This window comes from Myotis myotis, unplaced genomic scaffold, assembly GCF_014108235.1.
Source record: "Myotis myotis isolate mMyoMyo1 unplaced genomic scaffold, mMyoMyo1.p scaffold_m19_p_2, whole genome shotgun sequence".
Taxonomy (NCBI): Eukaryota; Metazoa; Chordata; class Mammalia; order Chiroptera; family Vespertilionidae; genus Myotis; species Myotis myotis.
The window spans coordinates 27,782,251-27,802,904 of record NW_023416324.1 but is presented as its reverse complement, the minus strand read 5'-3'; the positions used below and the strand labels follow the sequence as shown (position 1 = coordinate 27,802,904).

At 44.0% G+C, this 20,654-nt stretch overlaps 1 protein-coding gene across 3 annotated transcripts in view; it reads left to right on the top strand.

The window, feature by feature from the left end:
• The window catches only part of ST3GAL3 (ST3 beta-galactoside alpha-2,3-sialyltransferase 3), a 182,264-nt gene that overhangs the window by 79,105 nt on the left and 82,505 nt on the right, over window positions 1–20,654 (top strand). For all 3 annotated transcript variants that reach the window (XM_036347768.1, XM_036347769.1, XM_036347767.1), the window contains one exon: window positions 8,649–8,691. In XM_036347768.1, coding sequence (XP_036203661.1) covers window positions 8,649–8,691 — 43 coding nt within the window. The remainder of the gene's footprint in view (window positions 1–8,648; window positions 8,692–20,654) is intronic.

Here is a 20,654-nt window from a genome sequence, read left to right as displayed (position 1 = left end):
ACCAGAGGCCCAGTGCACGAATTTGTGCACTGGTGGGGTTCCTCAGCCTGGCCTGTGCCCTCTTGCATCCCTGTGGGGATCAGGCTGGTCCAACATCCCCCCGAGGGATGTAGCAGTGCGGGAAGCTGCAGGTGGCTGGGGGGAGCCTGAGCCCAGGCTGGGCGCAGCTCCCACTCATCCCGGCCCAGTTGTGCCTGCCTCTGCTGCCGCTGCTCAGTAGCGCTGCCCTGGAGGCGGGAGAGGCTCGCGCCACTGCAGCTGTGATCTCCAGCCGTGAGCCCGGAGTCTGGCATCCATTGGTCAGCTGAGCAGCGCTCCCGCCTGGGAGCACACTGACCACCAGGGGGCAGCTCCTGCACTGAGTGTCTGCCCCCTGGTGGTCAGTGCACATCATCTGCTCAACCGGCCGCTTAGGGTTTTATATATATAGGTGGGAGGGAATTACTGTGGAAAATTTGGAGTCATCAAAAGGGAACCACAGCCCTAACTGGTTTGGCTCAGTGGATAGAGCGTCAGCCTGTGGACTGAAGGGTCCTGGATTTGATTCCAGTCAAGGGTACGTGCCTGGTGCTGAGCTTGATCCCCAGTAGGGGGCGTGCAGGAGGCAGCCAATCAATGATTCTCTCTCGATGTTTCTCTCTCCCTTCCTCTCTGAAACTAAAAAAAAAAAAAAAAAAGTTGTAGGGAACCACAAAGTAAAAGCCAAGAATGGCCAGAGCCAGGGAAGCACTAGTGTACAAGGTGATCGGACTAGTGAGGAGAAGCAGCTACCGCTGCCGCCACTGCTGCACCTCTAACATTGCCCCTCACAGTACAGGGAGGAGGAAGACAGAGAATCCAGGACTTTGTAGGCTCCTTGTTAGGCTCCTTTGGTCATTTGGTTACTCCGTTTATTTTCCCATTTATCCAGCACATTTGCGGCACACCAACTCTGTACCAGACCCTAATTAGGTGCTGGAGAAACAGAGAACATATAAAGTTAGGATTGTTTAATTGTAAGCAACAGAAACTGACCCTGGCTAACTTAAAAAAGAAAAAAGAAAAGAAAAAGTAATTTACTGGAAAGACGTGGATACCCACAGAATCAAATTAAAAGCCTAACAGCTGGCCCTCAAAAAGGACATGAAGGGCAGTGCCAGGAATCTAGATGGCAACAAATGGTCCATCTCTTCAGCACACTGTTTTCTCCCAGGTGTCACTCAGCTTAAGAAAGAGTCCAACCAACCTAGCATTTGCCAAGCATCTGCGCTTTGAGTAGGGAAAACCCAGGGACAGTCTCACCACTTGCCAGCAATGTTAGAAGAGCTGTTCCCTGAAAGAAATTTAAGGGGCTTATTTCTAAAAAGAGAGCATAAACAGTAGATGTGCACTACAGACTCATGAGCAACTAACGGCAGAACTGCATTAAGTTCTAAACATTTGGTGATGGGCACAGATATGGGGCTCTTGGCCTAACAGAGAAGGTGTTCATTCACCATTCTTTGAACACGGCAAGCACAGTGTTAGTGATGATGCCTCAGTAGACCTTCTAGTCCCCTGGAGGAGAAACATGAGTCAGAGTCTGAGAAATGTGTAATTCCAAACTGGAATTTAAGGGCTCAGCTGATCAGTGCATCTGTGTGAGGAAACAACTGGAAGTCAGGGAAAGAACCACTAGGAAGGAACAGACAGAATAAATCCCGGCAACAGCATTCTAGTCACTCTTAGTCATCCCTGAGCCCTCTGCACCTGGCCCTTCCCACACTTTGGCTATATGAACCATTAAATGTCCTATTTGCCTAAGTTAATGCAACCACTACTCGTATATTGAATGTGGAAGCATTAGGGGATAAAGCACAGACAACTTCACTTTGTCTCCATCTGTCCCCTTAAACTGTTTTCAGTGTAGGAAGTCCAGAGAATTTTTGTTACCTTTGAGGTAATAAGAATCCCATGGTCACATTGAGTCACCAAGTCCAAAATTAGTGTATCCAGACGTTTGCAATAGTCAGAGCTTTCAATTTATTCAGTTATAGTAACTTCCCCTCCTTGCATTAGGGCTTAGTATAGTGATGGCGAACCTTTTGAGCTCGGCATGTCAGCATTTTGAAAAACCCTAACTTAACTCTGGTACCGTGTCACATATAGAAATTTTTTGATATTTGCAACCATAGTAAAACAAAGACTTATTTTTTTTAACATATATTTCTTTATTGATTTCACAGAGGAAGAGAGAAGGAGAGAGAGATAGAAACATCAACGATGAGAGAGAATCATTAATCGGCTGCCTCCTGCACGCCCCCTACTGGGGATGGAGCCCGCAACCCAACCATGTGCCCTTGTCCGGAATCGAACCCGGGACTCTTCAGTCCGCAGGCTGACGCTCAATCCACTGAGCCAAGCCGGCTAGGGCAAGACTTATATTTTTGATATTTATTTTATATATTTAAATGCCATTTAACAAAGAAAAATCAACCAAAAAAATGAGTTCGCGTGTCACCTCTGACATGCGTGTCATAGGTTCGCCATCACTGGCTTAGGACCAGTGGTGCCTGACCCCGGAAGAGGGTGTACTCTGCTTGTCTTTCTCCGCCCCCACTGCTGGCTACTGTTTCTGGCCTCTTTGGAATTGGTGGGGAAGGGAAGGAGACTGTGACCAGAAAAGACGTAAGGTAGTGTTGGCACTCTCTGAGCTGGCTTTCCTGTGGGGTGTTCTCGTAGGCATTTTGGAGACCCCCTCCAAGATGGGACCTCCCCTCTGCAGCTCCCGATGTGGGTAATGCATGCACCAAAGCCTTTCACTCACTCCTTCTGCCGCTCCTGGGACTCCCTGCGTCTTCCCCTGTTACTGAAGACCTGTCAACCCACTGGGCAGACCTTTTGAAAAGGACCTAAAACAACCCCACTAGCTCAGTCCTGCATCCCTTTCTGCAGCCAATTCTGGTAGTGCAGGCCAGTCCCAGTGCAGCTTGCTCCTTCGCCGTCAGCTGTCTCGTGGCCTTTACACTTGTCAGGTAGGAGACAGGCAGCTGGCAGTCCATGGTGTCCCCTTTCTTCAGTGGTTATGTTCTGCTTCCCTCACCAGGCTTGGCTGACACATGTATGTACTACCCGTTCTGCCCCTTAAGAGAGATGGTGTTCATAATACTGCTCTCTCCAAAGAAAGTCTTCAAATCCGTTCTCCCTTAACCTCACAACCAGTTACTTTTATACTTGATGTGGGGAGGGCCTTTGGAATTGTATAACAAGTATTCAGATATTTCCTTTGAAAATTTGCATCTTAGTCTAGCACCCTACTGTAGTGTCTGAAACTTACTGTTCTAGAGGCTTGGCTGAAACTTTTCTTTTTGGCATTTGGGTAGAGTAATTGGATTTTGTTTTATGAACATTGTGACCAAATAATCCTGATAACAGTCAGCAGATATTTACTGACCAGGTACTGTGTGCAGCCACAAAAGAGAAGTGCTTCCAGCCCTGGTGAGCTGCCCGCCTAGGACAGAGTATGTCAGTCGTTAGCCTGCTGGCTGTGTTCTGCCCATGCACATATTCTCAGCCTCGTAATCTTTTCAATTCCCCTCACATCTGTTGCCAATATTTACAAACAGAGAGATTTTATCTTAAAAGATCCAGATTCTTGGCTTTGAAAAAATCAGAAGATGTGGCATTGCTGGGCCCGCCTGGCACAGTCCGCTGTTAGCTGGAGCTGGCGGAGGCTGCCCCTTAGACAAGGCGTGCGGTCTCCAAATGGACGCCCTTCCCCCTTGGCTGAAGCCAGTGTCAGTCCCCATTTATCATCATTGAGCCACACAGATACTTTTTCTTAAATTAAAGAATAAATGAAATATTTCTGGTCATCATGTCTCTTAACAAAAGAGAGAAAACAGGAGGGGACATAATTTCTTAAAGAACGCATATTAGCCCTGACCGGTTTGGCTCAGTGGATAGAGCATCAGCCTGCGGACTCAAGGGTCCCAGGTTCGATTCCGGTCAAGGGCGTGTACCTTGGATGCGGGTGCATATCCAGTGGGGAGTGTGCAGGAGGCAGCTGATTGATGTTTCTCTCTCATCAATGTTTCTAACTCTCTATTCCTCTCTGTAAAAAATCAATAAAATATATATTTTTTAAAAAGAATGCATATTAAACACGTAAGAACACTTTGCAATTTGTGTGTGTGTGTGTGTGTGTGTGTGTGTGTGTGTGTGTGTGTAAAACACAACTTAAGATGCCATGGCAGGTGAGAAACTAAGATGGCGGCATAGATAAACACCGGGAAATTGCTGCTTCCCACAACAATCGATAAATGCATCAAAAACACAAGGTGGACACCATCCAGAACTACAGGAGGGCTGGCTGAGTGTAAATTCTACAACTAGAAGGAAAGAAAAGCACACTGCGAGCGGGAGGAGCTGCGGAGGTGGAGTGCAGAGGTACGGGGGCTCGCGCGCGGAAAGGGTCTGGCACCTGAGGACGCGGCTGTCTTTTTGAATCCGGAGGGAGACACAAGCTCCCGACGGCTCTGAAATCCGGTTCCGGGAAGTCTCTGGGGACCCAGGACTCATACGGGGAGACACTGGACTGTCTAGCAGCGGGCGAGCTTGAGAGCAGCTTTCCCTCAGAGGTGCTTGCAGCCATTGCCGGGACACTGGGACTCGTGACTCCTTAGGGCGGGACTGAGGCTCCGCCATAGCTGCTTTCTCCGCCCTTTGATTTCTTGAGACCCCGCCCCGCCCAGGCTGCGGCAGAGGCTTTTGCATATGAATGCCCCGGCCATTTGCAACCTGTAATTACCTAACCACAGCTGGGCCAGATAGACCCAGAGCTTCCAGGAGAAGGCCCAAGGCCCCACAGCGGCTTGCATTGCTACACAGGTGAGCATCATCAGGGCACTTCCAAACTCCAAAAAAAAAAAAAAAAAAAGGAAGGGGAATCTGCAGCTCTCTTCGTAGATCCATAAGGGACACACTCAGGGTGCAGTCTCAGTGAGCACCAAAGCCCCACTGAAGCAAGTCTTGCCCCAGAAGGGTGTCTCCAGCACAGAAGTTCTCCCACTGCAGACACAGCTGATTCTCGCTGCCAATTGCCCTGGAGGTCGATTCCTCCCAGTGATCCTACAACAACCAAGGCATAGCTACAACAAGACTGTGCACAAAGCCCACGAGGGGGTGCACCAAGAGTGTCCACCTCAGGTAACTGGGGAGGCTGAGCCACTGGGCCCTACAGGACACCTAGCACACAAAGCCACTCTATCAACACAGGGAAGCAGCCAAAATGCGGAGACAAAGAAACAGGTCACAAATGGCAGAAATGGAGGAAAGCAAACGACTGGATATAGAGTTCAAGGCCACGTTTATAAGGTTTTTCAAGAATTTTATGGAAACCGCTGATAAATTTAATGAGTCCCTCAATAAGTACAGTGAGACCATGGAGGACATGAAAAAGGACCAACTAGAAATTAAGCATACACTGACTGAAATAAAGAATAATCTACGGAGATCCAACAGCAGACAAGAGGATCCCAAAAATCAAGTCAAAGATTTGAAATACAAAGAAACAAAAAATACCCAACTGAAAAAGAAAAAAGAAAAGAGATTCCAAAAATATGAAGATAGTGTAAGGAGCCTCTGGGACAACTTCAAGCGCACCAACATCCGAATTATAGGGGTACCAGAAGAAGAGAGAGGGCAAGATATTAAAAACCTATTTGAAGAAATAATGACAGAAAACTTCCCCCACCTGGTGAAAGAAATAGACTTCCAAGTCCAGGAAGCGCAGAGAACCCCAAACAAAAGGAATCCAAAGAGGACCACACCAAGACACATCATAATTAAAATGCCAAGAGCAAAAGACAAAGAGAGAATCTTAAAAGCAGCAAGAGAAAGACAGTCAGTTACCTACAAGGGAGTACCCATACAACTGTCAGCTGATTTCTCAACAGAAACCATGCAGGCCAGAAGAGAGTGGCAAGAAATATTCAAAGTGATGAATAGCATAAACCTGCAACCAAGATTACTTTATCCAGCAAAGCTATCATTCAGAATAGAAGGTCAGAGAAAGAGCTTCACGGATGAGAAAAAGCTAAAGGAGTTCATCACCACCAAACCAGCATTATATGAAATGCTGAAAGGTATTCTTTAAGAAGAGGAAGAAGAAAAAGGAACTCTTACCATTTGCCACAGCATGGATGGAACTGGAGAGCGGATAAATACCACATGATCTCACTCATTTGTGGAATATAATGAACAACATAAACTGATGAACAAGGACTGATCCAGAGACGGAGAGGCATTGATTGGACTGTCGGGCTTTGGAGGGAGGGTAGGGGAGGGTGGGGGTAAGGGGGAAAGATCAACCAAAGGACTTACATGCAGGCATATAGGCCTAACCAATGGACACGGACAACGGGGGGGAGGGGGGGGTAGAGGGTAACGTGGGGACAAGGACACATATGTAATATCTTAATCAATAAAAATATATTTAAAAAAAAAAAAAGATGCCATGGCAAACTAAACCATCAATATGATTACCATACAGAAAATATGTGGTTAAAAATAAGACATTTCAACAATTTGTTTTTAATTCAACCAAAATAAATAATGTGAGCTGCTATGGGATGGTATTACATTCTCCAGCTTCCCTTGTTTATCTCATGTTCTTCCTTGCCCCCTGACATTTGAGTTTGCAACAGGGAGAAAACATTCTCTGGCCTTTCTGGAAGGAATCAGCCGAAGTGTGGATTCATCCTACATCCAGCGGGTCCAAGGGAGTCAACACTCGGGTCTGAGGAACAACAGCAGGACAGTTGCCACAAGGTTATGACTACCTAGGGGGAAAGCGACAGGTGTTTGGCAAGTTAATGAAGTTTTCTTTTCCAGGGGATGATACAACAGGATTGTTGAGACTGTTAAACTTTGGAAACTAACTTTTTTGAAAATTTTGTTTTTAGTTTAGTTTTTCAATTGAAACCTTCTTTTGTTTTTAGTTTAGTTTAAGTTCTGATTATTATTGAGCTAAGCCTCTAATCCATTTATCTGATTTAGCGCAAAACCAGAACTATTTTGAGGAAAGGATTTCATTTGCCAAGTCTGTGCTCTTGGGAGGCAGGCCTTCTGTTGAGTTGTGTGTCCTAGTCGGGATCTTCAGTTTTAAGAAGAGGAATTATTCTCTCACCACAGCTTAGCTGCTTATGAAAGCACACAAGTGTGGCCGTAACCCGGGTTGCAGAATGACTCCGGGGAGGGACTTGCCAGTAGGTGGGACTGTCCTGTGTGCTCATTCATTGCTTACTGAAGTCTGAGTTCCTCGAGGCCTTGCTGCCTAGTCTTTTCCATGTGGTTGTTTGGTCTTAAGTGTTCTGTTTTATCCTCATATGAAGCTAGGCCAGCTGAGAACCGCATTCATAGAACCCTTATTTTGGTGAAGCCATTCTACACACACACACTCTCTCTCTCTCTCTCTCTCTCTCTCTCTCTCTCTCTCTCTCACTGCAATCATTGAACAAAGTTATAAGAAACGGTTCTGTGACACTTCCTGTATTTTCCGTCTACCAATATTTTTGGGAACACAGCGGGATTCCTTCAAGTCTTAGTATCAGGAATAACTGATTCTCCAGGTTTATTTGTGGACACTGTAAACCATTTGTATCAATTCTTTGCATTTCGTTTTAGCTGTGAGAAATCTGGGGGAACAGATCTTTAATCCTCCTCTGGCAAGCACAGAGGACCTCAGCACATCCACTTTGGGTATTTTTGTCCTGGCTGCATTTTATTATTTTTCCTATGCTTATTTACGTTTTGGTTCCCTTATTTATTCTTTTCAAAACCTGTACTTCATACAGTTGTTTTTTTAAAAGCTACTTCAACTTCATTTTCAAATGAGGCAAGACATAAAGAATTAAATAAAATATTAATTTATCATTTCTTACAAACATCAATTTGTTTTTGGATTTTATTTTAAATTTCCTATTTCATGTAATCAAATATATCAATTCTTTTTTATTGATTTTTAAATTTATGTTTAGAGAGAGAGGAAGGGAGAGGGAGAGAGAGAAACATCAGTGTGAGAGTGAAACACCTATCAGCTGCTTCCTGCACACCCCCTATCGGGGATCGAGCCTACAACCCAGACTGACTGGGAATCGAACCAGCAACCTTTCAGTGCATGGGACGATGCCCAGCCAGCTGAGCCACACTAGCCAGGGCAGGTCTATCAATTCTTTGTGATTGTTATGAAGAGAATCATTGACATGGATTTGAGAACCTCTTGGCTGCCACATCTTCTCCCCATAGTTAATGTGCTGATTGAGCAAAAATTGTGCTTAGAGCTTAGAGAAAGCAGAGATTACTTCTGACCCTCTTACTTTTCCAGGGGTCCGGTTTTGTGGTTTTCTAAATTTAAGTTTCAAGCCCTACATTTAAACAGGAAGGCAGTCACAAACCAGCAGAGGACTGGTCAGCCTAGACGTCCTGGTAAATATCTGGCTTGAACCTGGTCCTTCACAGAACAGGTGGTCAGTGAGGGTTTTGTGACATAAATTTGGTTGTGGCTGTGTATTTGATCTGTTCTCTGGAGCAGTTGTCTGTCCCCGTGGTCTGGGTCTGGGGGATGCAGTCTGCTAGTGTCAGCAGGGGCCTGCCTTAGGTGATATTTTCTGCTTTCTTTTCTTTTTCAGAGTATGATCGGTTGGGCTTCCTCCTGAAGCTGGACTCTAAACTGTGAGTAGAATGAGAAAACGCCTGTGGTTGTTGGGTTCCCAGGGGCCTCTGTCCTCAGTCTGTCAGCAGAATTTTGGAGTACGTTAGAGTCTGCAGGGGCCTGCGGAGGATGGGATTGTGGGTGTCCATGAGGCCTTAGATTTGGCTGGCACAGGCAGCCACTGCAAGGAGTTTGAGGGACAAGGAGGCCTCCAAAAAGGCTTCTGCTCCCAGACTGGAGGGTTATTGGGTTGCAGCAGGAGTCAGTGGCCTCTCAAAGATGCTCTGCAGCCTGGTCTGCAAAGCCAGCCGTGATCAGGCCCCTGTCTTCCTCCTGTTGTTCTCCCACAGGTATACCCTCCGTTTTCCAATGCCTTTGCATATGTTTGTTATCTGTGCCTCAAATTTTCCTTCCTTGCTTGTCCACTAGGAAAACTCAAAGACGACCTCCTTTTTATACAAAATTATCTCTTTCTCCATGTTTCCTGTGAATTTTCTACCTCCGTCACCAATTATCTCATTATACTTAATTAACTGTGGAATGATTATTATTTTATTAAGGGCACAGGCTCAGAGCCAGGCAAAGCTTCATTCAAATCCCAGACTGCCATTTACTCTCCGTGTGATTTGGGACAAGCTACTCTGAGTCTGGTTTCTTCTGTCATATGAGGATTTAATTGAAATGAATTGATTCATAGTGGCTTTCAGAGTAACTGGTGTCTAATCCTTCCAGATCCTCCCCTGTTCTCGCCTTCTTGGTCTCCCCAGCGCCTAGACAGTGCTGGCATATGTTCACTACGTGCTCAGTAAGCACTGTACACTTGGCTGTGAGGATGGGTGACAGGTGGATGACGAGATCAGGAAGCCTTGATCAGGCTCTGTCCTCCATGTGTGTCCATGCCCTGCACAGGACCTCTCACGTGGTTGATGTGCAATACATGGTTGCAACACTGCCGGTGGCTTTTCTCTGTTGTTACTCACCTGAGTATACCTGTGGCCTCTCCCTGTATGAGACAGACACGGAAGATCAGACTGTGCCTCCTCTTCCTCTCGTGCATGAGGCCTTGACCACACCTGCCTAACACGTCGAATCTGGGGCTCTTTGGTTTTCCCACTGAATTGTCTGGCATCTGGCCCTCTTTTCCTGGCATCTGGCTTCTTGGCTCTGGTGCCTCGTACTGTGAGTTCAGGAGTTGTCATTGTCCCAGCTTTTATACGTCGTGCAGGCAGCCATGAGGGAAGAATGGTCTGCTCTTTATACCAAGCTAATAGAGACGTCAGTTACGTGCAACACCCTGGAGAATGGGGCTTCATTAAGCCACAGCCTTCCCTTTTTTATTTTATTATTTCAATTTTTTGTTAATCCTCACCCAAGGATATTTTTCCTTTTTTTTTTTTAGAGAGAGAGTGGAGGGAGGGGGAGCTACAGAGAGAGAGAGAGAAACATCAGTGTGAAAGAGACACATCGATTGGTTGCCTCCTGCACACACCCCGACCAGGACCAGAGATTGAGCCTGCAACCGAGGTATGTGCCCTTGACTGGAATAGAACCCGTGGACTGCAGGGTTCGATGCTCTACCCACTGAGCCGCTGGCTAGGTCAGTCTTCACTTTAAAAAAAGCCTTAATTTAGTGCTCTGGGCCAAAAAACAAATCAAGTGTAAGCTAATAAGCCAGTGAAATGCCACCAGAATGGAAGTTGTAGTAATTACTCCTGATGAACAAAAGACATGCGATGTGGGATACAGTAACTACAGTATTCAAACTGCCTTCAAGAGTGCAAGGCGGGGGGGTGGGGGGGCGGTTAGGGGGACTCCGTGCCCTGCTGTCCTGACCGTTGGATGGTATACAGTAGGCTGTATGTAGCTTTTTGTTGTGTATCAGGCTGGTTCCACGAACCCTTTGAGGCAGCTTGGCTTCGTTTGATTTAACTCACAATTTAATGTACAAGATAGACTTTTCTTTCTTACTACTAAGGCTTTCTCAGCCCAGTGCTGCCTGCAGAAGAAAGCGCAGTTAGGTGGGAAAGGTTTTTACGTGCTTCCAGGGAGAAGTTTCCAAGTTAGGGGTTCTGGTTTTTGTTTGTTTTTTTAAAAATATATTTTATTGATATTTTACAGAGAGAAAGGGAGAGGGCTAGAGAGTTAGCAGCATCGATGAGAGAGAAACATCCATCAGCTGCCTCCTGCACACCTCCTAATGGGGATGTGCCCGCAACCAAGGTACATGCCCTTGACCGGAATCGAACCTGGGACCTTTCAGTCCGCAGGCCGACGCTCTATCCACTGAGCCAAACCGGTTAGGGGAGGGGGGGTTTCTGTTTTTGAGGTTTGGTTCCTTAGCGATATTCAGATCTACCCTTACAAATTCTTCTCTGCTATGTCGTTTCTAATGTACTAGTATAGGAAATGAGTTGAACTTGGGTCAGAACTGAATTTGACTTTTGCCCCTGCTGCTAATTTAAAGGACCTTAGATAATTCACTTTTGATGTCTGATCCCAGTTTTGCCTTATGAAAAGCGTAAATAACAGTACCTAGTGCTAAGGTTTAATGAGGAATAAAAGAGAGCGTTCTATAAAGTATGAATAAGTATGCAAATGTAAGAATTTGCTTTCATTTATTTTGATTGGATTTATTTAGCTTCTTAGGTATAAGAATTTATATGTCCTGAAAAAATATTCAGCCATTTCTCTTTAAATATTGCCTCTGCCTCACTTTCCCTCAACTCCTCTTTTGAAACACTGATGAAATGTTCGACCTCCTCATTCTAGCCTCCAGGTCGGTTATATTTCATATGTCCATCTTTGGTCCATGCGACATTAAATTGGAATCCCAAAAGACTCAACATAAGGATGACCTAGAACTAAGCCTGCACACCCAGACCAGGACAGCAGGGAAGGTTGCCAGAGCACCGAGAGGATCAGGGCAGTAAGGCAAAAGAACCGAAACACGGGGCATTCACAGCCAGAGTTCTCATCCCTCAGGTGATCCATGAACTCTAAGTTTAAGGTGTTTCAGACTGGCAGTGCCTCCAAATCCTGGCAGAAGCAAACGCAAAACCTTTCTGGGAAAAGACATGAATTCCTCACGGATAACTTTTCAAGGAAGTGAGCCGCTGACAGTAAAAAATAACTAGCACACAAGGAATCAGGCTCCATTAGTGAGAACCAGGAAAGAGAGAGCAGAGAGGGACTCCCAAAGACTTATGACATTGGGATTACCAGACACAGTTTATAAAGCAGTTATAGTTCCTATAATTGTACTGTATGTACTATAGTTAAAAAATAAAAGACAAGATTAAGCTATATACGTGGAATACGGAACTATAAAAAGTAAAATATTAGATTTGAAAGAACTTCTAAGTTGAAAACCACAGTAACCAGAATTAACTCAGTGATTTATTTATTAATTATTATTATTTTTTTAATCCTATTGATTTCTTTTTTTTTAGAGAGAGAGAGGTAGGGGGGAGGGAGAGAGAGACACTGATGTGACAAACATCAGTTGCCTCCAATATGCACCCCTACCAGGGACTGAACCCACAACCTGGGTATATGCCCCGACTGGGAATCCAACCTAGCAACCCTTTGGTGTATGGGACAACACTTAAATGAACTGAGCCACTGGCCAGGGCAAAAATGCAATAGGATTTAGCAGTAGATTAGATACAACAGAAGGCAGTTACTGAACTGGAAGATAAATCAGAGGAAATGACCTGTCACAGTGGTTGGTTAGCTTTTTACTGTAAAAAGCCAGATGGTAAATATTTTAGGGTTTGGGGGGGGCCTTATTGTCTCTGTCCCAACTACAGTGCTCAGCTCTGCTGCTGTGACATGAAAGCAGCCATAGACAACATATAGGCAAATGAGTATTGCTGTTTTCCAATAAAACTTTATTTATTGACACTGAAATTTTAATTTCATATAATTTTTATGTCATGAAATATACTCCCCAACCATTAAAAATTTTTTAAACATTATTTTCTTTTTCACTGTTAAAATGTTTTAATATCAATGTAAAATGAGATCAGAGTTTCACAAGCAAAAAGACATTCTTAACTCAAGGGCCATACTAAAAACCGATAGAGGGTTGGATTTGACCCACAAATCATAGTTGGCTGACCCCAATTAAGAATGCAGCACAGGTATAGCTGCATGAGGATCATCTCTCCACCTCAGGCGCTTTCTATTCTTGAGATCCTATTATATATAAAAATGCTCTTAAAATATCTCTATATCCTATGATACTCAAAAAAAATCTAGAAATAGATGCTTTGGATTTTTTATCTTTACGATACTCTTTTAATCGTGCCTTTGTGGAATAAATCGTTTTCTGTTTCCTTTGAGACGTCCCTGCTGCTTATATCTGCATGACAGAATCACTTGTGAGCACTGAAAATGTCGGGCTACCTAGATGCAGTGAGCTGTACAAACCTTGCCTTTTAACTGCAAGCTCTGTTGTTCAGGGGGGCAGTGGTTTTTGGAGGTTAAAAACATGGGCTGTGAAGTCAGACATGAATTTTTAAAGCCCAGTTCCATATCTTACTCGCTGTGAGTTGTTTAACTCCTAAGCCTCAGTTTCCCACTATAAAGTGGGAATAATAGTAATCGCCCAAGGATGACATTCAGCATGTCCTGTACCCTTATCGGTGTCTGGTAAACTGGGAAGGATATAGCCCCAAAATGAGACTTGAACCTCAGCTTGCCTCTTGTTCCATTCCCCAGATTTCATTTTCTCACTTATTCATTTAGTAAATATTTCTTGAGCACCAGCCATGAGCAATGAACAGGTTTTTGTTTTGTTTTTAAATAGGGTGGCTTGTAACCCTACATGGAGTACAAGGAGTTCACAAGGGGTTCTCAGGTGCATGGGGAATAGTAGAAGGAGCAGCCTCCATCGCACAGGGCAGTGGAGAATCCAGTGTTTTCAGGGATACCAAGGTTACTGTGAAAGCAGAAGGTAGGAGGAACGTTCACTGTAAAAGAGCAAGGCTCCAGAGAACACAGTGGAAAGTCAGAGTATGGTTCAGGGGGGAGAGAAGTGGGAGAGTGGGCCACACAGAAGAAGCAGAGAGCAGTGACTTAAGGATGAGGAAACTGACAAGGATATAATTGAAGGAATGAACAGGAAGAACCAGGACGTTAGGCTGGTGAGTTGGGTATTGCTGGCCTTTAGGAGCCTACGAATTAATCTTGTATTCCCTTGGGGGTGGGCACCCTGGCTGCTCAGTGCACTCAGGGACAGCCCAATTGGATGATGCCTCCAGGAGGTTCAGGTCTGGTCCCTGGGGAGGCTCTGGGTTCTCTGAAAGAGTTCAAAGTTGAGGGACCTGGGGTAAGGTTCAGGGCTACAGGCTGCTGCCCTAACATTAAAGTAAGCACTTCCTTATTCATTCAACAAATTTCTTGAGCAATTGCCATGCATCAGACCATATTCTATGCTCTGAGGATATACCAGGGAACAAGATAGTTAATAAACAAAATGTAATAAATAAGTAATGTTTTCACTATCATGGAAGATGATAAGTACTATGACAAAGGACAAAGGCATGCTGGAGAAGCGAGTGCAAGTTTAAATGGGGTAGCCAGGGCAGGCCTTACTGAGAAAGTAACATTTGAGCACAGAATCAAAGGAAGAGATGGGGTTAGCCTGCCATTATCTGGAGGCAGAACATTCTAGACAGAACCCTAGGGGTATCTGTCTCAGTCTCAGTTGTGAAGAGGAATATGACCCCATGAGCCAGGAAAGTGCCCATTAGTCCCGCAGAGAGAAGAGCCATCTGGAGCCATGAAGGAGCCAGACCCTGGTGCCGGGCGTGTGTTTCCTGAGCTGATGTCAGCCTTCTGGGAGCCGATTTAACTGAGCGGAGGTTTCATCTGTTTCTGCAGGTGTGGGTAGGTGCTCCGCACTCCAGGTAATCTCTGGTCCGCTGTGACAGTGTGGCGCCTTGGGCATTTGCAGACATAGGGAGTTTAAGGCTCAGACTCATTTCATAAGGAATTACATGTGAAGATACAAAGACCTGAAAGCTGAAACCAACATCGTTTAACCCCCCAAAGGCTTGTGAAAACCAAAATTGTGAAAAGCCTAAATGCATGGGGCAGTGCAAGTTATACCCTGAGGCATAGTTTCCTGTTTCCGGAGGAGCCTGGCAGGTTCCCTGTAGCTGCGATGGAAAGTGTTTATTGAGCATGTATTGTGTGCTAATGCCATCCTAGGTACTTTCTGTATTACTTATGCCTCACAACAGCCACTTAGATGATCTCATGACTCTCAAATTTATAGTTCAAGCCCAGTCCTCTTTCCTCACACTCTAGACTCATTTATGCAATTACTTGCTTTACTTGTATTAGGCATCTCATACCTAACATGTCCAAAACCCAGCTACTGATTCATACCCCCTGCCTCCCAGAATCTTTCCTACCCCAGTAAATGGCAATTTCATCCTTCTGGTTGGTAAAAAATCTTAATAGCTCTGGCTGGTGTTGCTCAGTGATTAGAGTGTTGGCCTGCACACAGAGGAGTTGCCGGTTTGATTCCCGGTCAGGGCACATGCCCAGGTTACATACTGGAATCACTTGAGAAGCTTAAAAATTTACTGATGCCTTCATCCACCACCTAGAGCAGGGGTGGGGAACATCTGGCCGGCCGTATAAGGCTGCGAAATCATTTGGTCTGGCTCTGCCAAGGCATTAGGAGTGAGTTAATGAAATGTTTGGCCAAATAGAGCAGGCTAATTTTTAAGTTAATAATTTTGTATGATCCGAGAATGATGTTATAAGTATCCAAATGGCCCTTGGCAGGAAAAAGGTTGCCCACCCCTGCCCCAGAGATTGTAAAGTCATTGGTTGAGGAGTAGCCAGGGCATTGGGTTTTTTAAGCTCCCCATGTAAGTCTGATATGCAGTTGAGAACCACTGCTCTAAAAATTCCCTTTCTGGTCTGAGGAACTCTCCACTTTCCCAGGTGATTGATACTCAGAATAAACTCACCTTTGAGATAAGGCCCCTGCCTACGTGTCAGAATATGTCTATATAGTGTTTCTCAACACAGGACCTCATCACCCAGAGATTCTGATTTAGTTGATCAGAAATCTGACCTGAGTACCTTAATGTTTGAAAGTTCCCCCAAGTGATTCTAACATGCCAGGGTTTAGGGCAGTGGTCGGCAAACTGCGGCTCGCGAGCCACATGCAGCTCTTTGGCCCCTTGAGTGTGGCTCTTCCACAAAATACCACGTGCGGGCGTGCATGTACAGTGCGATTGAAACTTCGTGGCCCATGCGCAGGTATTTTGTGGAAGAGCCACACTCAAGGGGCCAAAGAGCTGCATGTGGCTCGCGAGCCGCAGTTTGCCGACCACTGGTTTAGGGTCATTGGGGGTATAGCCTTCAAGCCTGTCACTGTAATTATATCTGAATATAGCGTAATAACTACTGCAGAATGTAATAGTGGTTATGATAGTGGGGTTGTGGGTACTTCTTTTCTTTTGAGTTTACATTTTCTGTATTGTCCTTATATACCTTCACAGAGGAAAAAATATTTGAATGCACCCTTTTTCTGCATTTTTTTTCATGATTTCATTATCTCTTGTTCTCTAACACTATTTTTTAAAATCCATTTTATATTAAGTTTTGACTACCAGCCCTTTTTTTTTAGTTTTTTCTTTTTTTTTCTTTTTCTTTTTTTTTAATTAAATCTTTATTGTTCAGATTATTACATTTGTTCCTCTTTTTTTTCCCCCCATAACTCCCCTCCTCCCAGCTCCCGCCCCACCCTCCGCCCTCACTCCCCACCCACTGTCCTCTTCCATAGGTGCACGATTTTTGTCCAGTCTCTTCCCGCATCTCCCACACCCCTTTCCCCCCCAAGAATAGTCAGTCCATTCCCTTTCTATGTCCCTGATTCTATTATGATCACCAGATTATTTATTCACTTGATTCTTAGATTCACTTGTTGATAGATGCATATTTGTTGTTCATAATTTGTATCTTTACCTTTTTTTTTTCTTCTTCCTCTTCTTAAAGGATACCTTTCAGCATTTCATATAATACTGGTTTGGTGGTGATGAACTCCTTTAGCTTTTCCTTATCTGTGAAGCTCTTTATCTGACCTTCCGTTCTGAATGATAGCTTTGCTGGATAAAGTAATCTTGGTTGTAGGTTCTTGGTATTCATCACTTTGAATATTTCTTGCCATTCCCTTCTGGCCTGCAAAGTTTCTGTTGAGAAATCAGCTGACAGTCGTATGGGTATTCCCTTGTAGGTAACTGGGTTTCTTTCTCTTGCTGCTTTTAAGATTCTCTCTTTGTCTTTTGCTCTTGGCATTTTAATTATGATGTGTCTTGGTGTGGTCCTCTTTGGATTCCTTTTGTTTGGGGTTCTCTGCGCTTCCTGGACCTGTAGGTCTATTTCTTTCACCAGGTGGGGGAAGTTTTCTGTCATTATTTCTTTAAATAGGTTTTCAATATCTTGCTCTCTCTCATCTTCTGGCACCCCTATAATTCTGATGTTGGTGCGCTTGAAGCTGTCCCAGAGGCTCCTTACACTATCTTCATATTTTCAGATTCTTTTTTCATTTTGCTTTTCCAGTTGGGTGTTTTTTGCTTCTTCGCATTTCGAATCTTTGACTTGATTCTTGCGCTCCTCTGGTCTGCTGTTGGGTGTCTGTATAATATTCTTTATTTCAGTCAGTGTATGCTTAATTTCTAGTTGGTTCTTTATCACAACATCGAGGGTCTCATTAGATTTCTTGAGGATCTCACTACATTTATCGGCGGTCTCACCAGTCTTTTCGAGGGCCTTACTAAGTTTATCGGCAGCTTCTAGACAGTTCTTAAGAGACCTTAAAAGTGTGGTTCTGATCTCAATATCCTCCATTGACAGTTTTGTCCTGTTTCTTTGTCTCCGCATTTTTTATGCTTTCTTGGTGCACCCCCTAGTGGTCTTTGTCCGCAGTCTTGTTGCCTTTAAGCCTTGATTGATGTCGGCAATACCGGGGTGATTTGACCTCCAGGCTAACTGGCTATGAGAGTCGGCTGTGTCTGTAGTGGGAGGGCTTCTGTGCTGGATCTCTAGGGCGGTGCTAATCTAGTGTTTGCCTGAGGCTATCCGGCAAATGGTTCTGTGCAGGGCTTGGGCGGGGCGGGTCCCCGGGGATCTACAGGGCGGGCGGAACAAGCAGTTATGGCGACTCTCAGTTCCTTCCCCAGGGGCTCTGCCTCTCAGAGCCCCAGCAATGGCTGCAAACCTCGGAGAGAAAGCTGCCTTCGAGTTCCGACCGAAGCCAGACAGTCCCGTTTCTCCCGTTTGAGTCTCGGTCCCCAGAGACTCGCCCGGATCTGGAGCTCAGAGTCCGAAACTCCCTCCCGATTGAAAACAACAACCGCGCCCTCTGCCGCCAGCCCGCTCCGCGCGCACACTCCGCACCTGAGTATTTCACTTCAGCACTGCGCCTCCTCTGAGTCTGGGTATGATATTCTCTTTCCTCCTAGTTGTAGAATTTCCACTCAGCCAGCCTTCCCGTGGTTCTGGGTGATGTCCGTTCTGTCCTTTAGTTATATCTCTGAAGTGGTTGTTTGAGGCAGCGGTCTCCGGCGTTAACCTATGCCGCCATCTTGGTTTCTCCTAGTTTTTTCTTTATGGTCTTTTAAAATATGAATCAGTTGAAGAGTTTCCAGTACATTCTGTTGGCCTATTTAAGTATCTTTTATCTACAATTGAAATGCATGTTTGTATAGAGACTTTATATTTGTTTTTTCTGTGTTGTCAAAGTTCTAAGAGGCCTGAGGGTGAAACATGGTACATCTGAGGAATGGGCAGACCAAATCATGCAGGGCTGTGGTGATAATAGTAAGAAGTGGGCTTCATTTTGAGGGCAGAAGATGCCACCGGAGTATTTTAAGCAGATGAAAAATAATCAGTTTTGACCTATAGGAAAATGACCTTAGCTGTGAGATGGTAGAAGGATTGGAGAGGAGCAGAAGTGGAAAGGGAAATAGTATCTAAGAGGCTGTCATAGAAGTAAAGAGCAGAAATCAGTAGAAAAAAATCCAACAAAACTAAAAGCTGATTCTTTGGAAATATTAATAAAATTGAAAATCCTCTTGCTAGGTTAACCAAGAAAAAAAAGAGAAGATACAAATTACTGCTACCAGAAATGAAAAAGAGATCAGCACCACTGATCCCATGGATCAGTATGTTATGAACAACTTTATGCCTACAAATAGTAAAGGGATATTATGAATAACTTTATGCCTACAAATTTTATAACTTAGATGCAATGGACCAATTTCTTAGAAGACACAAACTACCAAAATTTACACGGGAAGAAATAAATCATCTGAATAGGTCTATGTCTATTAAAGATAATTGAATCCATAATTGATAACCTTCCAAAACAGAAAACATTAGGCTCAGATGGTTTCACTGGTGAATTCTATCAAAAATTTAAGGAAAAGATGATAGCAATTCTCTACAGCCTTTTCCAGAAAATGGAAGCAAAGGGAACACTTCCTAACTTGTTCTGTAAAGCCAGCATTACCTTAAAACCATAAAGATAAAGAATTGTAAGAGAAGAAAACCACTGACTAGTATCTCTTATGAACATCATGTAAAAATCCTCAACAAAATATTAGCATATTGAATATAACAATGCATAAAAGGAGTCACACACCACAGCTAAGTGGGATTTCTTCCAGGTACACAAATTATAAATACAGTAATTATAAAGTCAGTTGCTGTATTACATTACATCAACAGGGCTGAAAAAGAAAAATCGTATGATTATATCTATAAGTTGTAGAATAAGCATTGATACAGTCACATCCAATCGTTATTTTGGAAAAAACTCTCAGAAAACTAGGAAAGAGAAACTTTCTCACTTTGATAAAGAACACCTACAAAAATCTATAGCTAACATTACACTTAATGATGAGAAACTAGATGCTTTTCCCTAAAACTGGGAAAAGGCAAGCATGTCCCCTTTCACCACTCCTATTCAACATTATACTGAAAGCTCTAACTAATTCAATCAGAAAAGAAAGAAAAGGTATAGAGATTAGGAAGGTAGAAATAAAACCTCCTTTGTTCACAGACAGCATGTTGTCTATGTAGGAAATCCCAGAGAATTGGGATTTCGTGGAACTAATTAGCAATTATAGCAAGGTTGCAGGATATAAGGTTAATATACAAAAGTCAGTTGCTTTTCTACATACCAGCAAGTGAACAGTTGGAATTTGAAGTTAAAAACACAATATTAGCCCTAGCCAGTTTAGCTCAGTGGATAGAGCAGCCTGCGACTGAAGGGTCCTGGGTTGGATTCTGGTAAAGTGCACATGCCCAGGTTGTGGACTTAATCCCCAGTTGGGGGCAGGCAGCCAATTAGTGATTCTCATCATTGATGTTTCTATCTCTCTCTCCCTCTCCCTTCCTCTCTGAAATCAATGAAAACATATTTAAAAACAAAACACAATATTATTTACATGAACATACATAAAGAAATACTTAGGTATAAATCTGACAAAATATACTTACATATATATGGAAAACTACAAAACTCTAATGAAAGAAATTTTTTAAAAAACTAGATAAATGGAGATATATTCCATGTTTATGGATTAGAAGACTCAATATTGTTTAAATATCAGTTCTTCCAAACTTGATCTGTAGATTCAACATAATTGGTGTTACTCAGTGGTTAGTGTTGGCCATGCACCACAGGGTTGCAGATTCAACTCCTGGTCAGGGGCATGAACCTAGGTTGCATGGATTGAACGGCCCCAGTTGCGGTGTGTGTAGTAAGCAACCAGTTGATGTGTCTCTCTCACATCAGTGGTTTTTTTCCTCTCTCTCCTCCTTCTCTTTCTCTCCCTCTTCCCTCCCCTTCCCTTGCACTCCCTCTAAAGATCAATGGAGAAAATATCCTCAGATGAGGATTAACAACAACAATAATGAAAATCCCAGCAAGTTATTTAGTGGATAGCAACAA